The sequence below is a fragment of the Cibotium barometz genome, chromosome 14 (genome assembly GCF_041138505.1).
Source record: "Cibotium barometz isolate CiBa-2024 chromosome 14, ASM4113850v1, whole genome shotgun sequence".
Classification (NCBI taxonomy): domain Eukaryota; kingdom Viridiplantae; phylum Streptophyta; class Polypodiopsida; order Cyatheales; family Cibotiaceae; genus Cibotium; species Cibotium barometz.
This window is the reverse complement of record NC_141059.1, coordinates 44,673,989-44,678,062: the sequence shown is the minus strand read 5'-3', so window position 1 is coordinate 44,678,062 and position 4,074 is coordinate 44,673,989. Positions and strand designations below refer to the sequence as shown.

Below are 4,074 nucleotides of genomic sequence, written 5' to 3'. Positions count from 1 at the left end.
TCGACCAAGGTGCTGCCAACAAAAAGGTTTCCTTCCAGTAACCCCTTTCTTTCAATCTCAGTATGTATTTCTTGACCCTTGTCTATGGCTCCTATGCTTCCACAAGCATTCAAACTGCAAAGAAACGTGACAGCGTTTGGGGAGACACCCTCGAGTTGCATCTGTTCAAAACACCTGAGTGCTTCCAAAGCATGCCCATGTTCAACATTTCCTGCAATTAAGGTGGTCCATGAAACGATACTTCGAACAGGAAGCTTCTCAAAAACTTGCTGTGCTTTGGCAAGCAAACCACATTTGGCATACATATCGATTAAGGTGTTGCCAACAAAAAGGTTTCTTTGCAGCAACCCCTTTCTTTCAATCTCAGCATGTAGTGCTTGGCCCTTGTCTATGGCTCCTATGCTGCCACAAGCTTTCAAGCCGCAAACAAATGTGATCGCATTTGGGGAGACACCCTCGAGTTGCATCCATTCAAAACATTTGATTGCTTCCGCACCATGTCCATGTTTCGCGTATCCTGTGATTAATGCAGTCCATGAAGCTGGGTTTTGAACTGGAAGCTTGTCAAACACTTGCTGTGCTTTGGCAAGCGAACCACATTTGGCATACATATCGACCAAGGTCCTGCCAAGAAAAAGACTCTTTTCAAGCAACCCCTTTATTTCAATCATAGCATGCACTTCTTGGCCCTTCTCTATGGCTCCTATGATGCCACAAGCTTTCAAGGTGTAAACAAAGGTTAGAGCATCCGGGGAGAAACCCTCGAATTGCATCTGTTCAAGACACTTCAGTGCTTCTTCGCCATTCCCATGTTCAGCATATGCTTTAATAAGTGCAGTCCATGAGACAAAGTCTTGAACCGGAAGCTTGTCAAACACTACTTGTGCTTTGGCAAACAAGCCACATTTAGCATACATATCGACCAAGGTGTTGCCAACAGAAGGATGTTTTTCCAGCAACCCCATTCTTTCGATCATAGCATGTATTTCTCGGCCCTTCTCTGTGGCTCCTGCACTGCCACAAGCTTTCAAGGTGTAAACAATCGTTTGGGCATTTGGGGAGACCCCCTCGAGTTGCATCTGTTCAAAATGCTTTAGTGCTTCCTTACCATGCCCATGTTTAGCATATCCTGCAATAAGTGTGGTCCATGAGATAACGTCTCGAACTGGAAGCGTATTAAACACACGGCGTGCTTTTGCAAGCAAGCCACATTTTGCATACATATAAACCAATGTGCAGCCTACAAAAAGATTACTTTCCAGCAACCCCATTCTTTCAATCTCAGTTTGTAATTCCTGGCCCTTACCTGTGGCTCCTATGCTGCCACAAGCTTTCAAGCTGCAAACAAACGTGACGGCACTTGGGTGGACCCCCTCAAATTGCATCTGTTCAAAATACTTGAGAGCTTCCTCACCATGCCCATGTTCAGCATATCCTGCAATTAGTGCTGTCCATGAGATTACGTTTCGATCTGGAAGCTTGTCGAACACCTGCTGTGCTTTGGCAAGAAAGCCACATTTAGCATACATATCAACCAAGGTGCTGCCGACAAAAATATTTTTTCCCAACAACCCCTTTCTTTCAATTAAAGCGTGTATTTCTCCGCCTTTAACCATGGATCCTGTGCTGCCACAAGCTTTCAAGGTGTAAACAAATGTTAAAGCATCTGGGGAAATACCCTCAAGTTGCATCTGTTCAAAACACTTGAGTGCTTCCTCACCATGCCCACCTTGAGCATATCCTGTGATAAGTGCAGTCCATGAGACAATGTCTCGAGCTGGAAGTAAAATTTGTAATTTTTATAGTTGGATTTTTAGTACACTGTTGGTTCAAGCAATATTGTCATGGATTAACTTTTTCCAACAGGCTCTCTCTTGATATGGACATGAACTTTGTCGAGGAGAAAAATGTGGAGGGTAAAAGTAATGATATTAGCATAAGTCTCCCCTTCTTACTCTCTAAGGTATTGTAGGTTTTTTTCCAACTTTGCTCCATCAATGTTTGTTGGCTAGGAGCGCTCTTTGTTACTTGTCGTGGCATGTCAATTTACAGCTTTAATGGCCGTAAAGGGCTCTCATAAGATCGGATGGATCTTATGGGTTATCCCTTATAGATGAGCAATGGAGTTAGCAGTTGCATAATGGATCACTCTAGGGAAACTAGTGGGGTTAGGGCTTGGATAGCCAACGATGGTTTTGTAACCTTTAGTAATATAGAAGCTTCACCATCAATCACCATGTCTCATGTGATAGGGTTTCTCTTTGGGATCGAAACTTGTTTGGGTGTTGGTGGTGAAGGTTCTTTTACAATAGCCTCCCCTTTTGTTGAAATTTGAGCTATTGAAGCCTTTATCCATCATTCATGAGGAGATTTGGGAATTTGTAAGGGGCGGTAATGAGACTAGTGATATACTTTTATGTTTTGGTATCCAAATACAATGGTTACCCCCGTAGTAGCCTTGAGCTTTTCATAAGCATTTGGGGATCCATTTTGGGGTAGCTTGTAACTTGGACTTCTTGCACCAATTCTTGTGTTGAGGTCCTCCTTTCTTGGTCAGTTGAGGTGGTATAGATGGAGAAATATTGGAAACCCATTTCAAGGTAGATTTAGGTTTCCACTTTATAGCTCATTGTATCTGCTCATTCTTTTGATATGCAGGTTTGTTGTGTGGAGGTAAAAGAGTCGAGAGCTTTTTGAATAGTGGATGCTAAAGTGGAGGGGGTTTCTACAAATTTTGTGGATTCCTCCTTGTTGCAACCCTCGATAATAGTGAGAGGTGGCAGGGGTTTATGGGTAGATTGTTCAGTTGTGGTTTCACCCACAAAGACATACCATGTCGACCAATCAATCATACATCTTGTAGTCTTCATCCATGTACGACCAAGTATTACCGGTTTAGGTAATGTTCTGCCAAGCATAACCAGGAAGTATCCCACCATGTGCTTGTTGCCATCACAGTATGCCTTTATTTGTAATAGCCCAAGAACCTTGTTATTTCTACTATGGATACTTTTCACCTTTAAGGAGGTATTTCGAGAACTTGGGGTTTTCCCAACTGGTTCCATGCATTAAAGGAAATTAGATTGTGGCTACCCCTCATATCAAGTAATGCATTATAAAGCACTTTACCACACCATAAGGGCTAGGAAGTTGAATGTATGTTTATAGAGGTTCTATGTACTCCTCTGTGTCTCCTTCAACCTCTCCCAAAAAGGCTTTTGCGGATCCCAGAATAGCTTCTCGTCATTTCTACTGTTGGATTTACCTTTCTTTAGTCTCTTGTTGAGCTTGAGCTTTCTTTTGTTCCGCTTTCTCCTTGACTGCCTTCTTATCATGTGTGACCTGTAAGGATTCCTCAGTAAGCGGACCATAATACTTTTTGAACTTACTTCCATTAAGGAAGCCGACAGTTTCAACTCCATCAAGAGTCTCAACATGCATAGTACCTTGAGGTGTTATTTTGCAGACTCAAAATGGTCCTTTATCGATATATTTTAGTTTCTTCTGTTCATTGCAGACTCCATACATAAGTCCTAGGTCTCCCTCCTCGATCTCCTTATCCTTAAGATTATTATCAAACCACTTTTTTCATCAATCCCTTTCTGGTAGCATGTTCTACACAACTATTTGTCTTTTTTCCTCTAGTTGTTCCATAATGAATAGCCTATCAACCAACATGTTACCCTCCAGTCTCTCAGTCACACTGCCACCCTTAACCTTGGTATCATGAATTCCCAGGGCACTACTGTCTCAACCCCATATACCATCTTAAATGGTGTGCAACCAATTGTAACTTTGTAAGAGGTTTGGTAAGCCCATAAAGCTACTGTGAGCTTAAATTCCCAATCATTGCTTCGAGCTTCATCAGTTTTTGTTAATATGGAAATGAGGACTTTATTGGTACTCTTAGCTTAACCATTTGCTTGCGGGTAGTAAGGTGTGGAATTGTAGTGTGAGATCATGAATGTTGTGGTGAGATTTTGGATTACATCATTTATAAAGTGTGCCTTGGTCACTCACCAGCTTAAAAGGACAACCAAAGCGGGTAATGATGTTCTCATAGAGAAACTTAGC

The 4,074-nt window shown here is 42.1% G+C and overlaps 1 protein-coding gene across 1 annotated transcript; it reads right to left on the bottom strand.

The window, feature by feature from the left end:
* Positions 1-415: 415 nt before the first annotated feature.
* On the bottom strand, positions 416-3,441 carry LOC147632067 (pentatricopeptide repeat-containing protein At4g18520, chloroplastic-like). Its single transcript, XM_086807996.1, has 3 exons — positions 3,266-3,441; positions 618-1,626; positions 416-517 (listed from the first exon to the last, which is right to left on the bottom strand). The coding sequence occupies exons 1-3, from the start codon at positions 3,439-3,441 to the stop codon at positions 416-418; spliced, it is 1,287 nt and encodes a 428-aa protein (XP_086664122.1).
* Positions 3,442-4,074: the final 633 nt, after the last annotated feature.

What these genes read in the sequence shown, in the direction of transcription:
- LOC147632067 (XM_086807996.1), bottom strand. Translation starts at nt 3,441, where the DNA reads ATGCATGTTGAGACTCTTGATGGAGTTGAAACTGTCGGCTTCCTTAAT. An exon ending in CAACAAGAGACTAAAGAAAG is followed by an intron (nt 1,627 to 3,265) that starts GTAAATCCAACA and finishes AGCTTGTGGCAG; the next exon opens with CACAGGATCCATGGTTAAAG. An exon ending in TTTTTCTTGGCAGGACCTTG is followed by an intron (nt 518 to 617) that starts GTCGATATGTAT and finishes CATTAATCACAG; the next exon opens with GATACGCGAAACATGGACAT.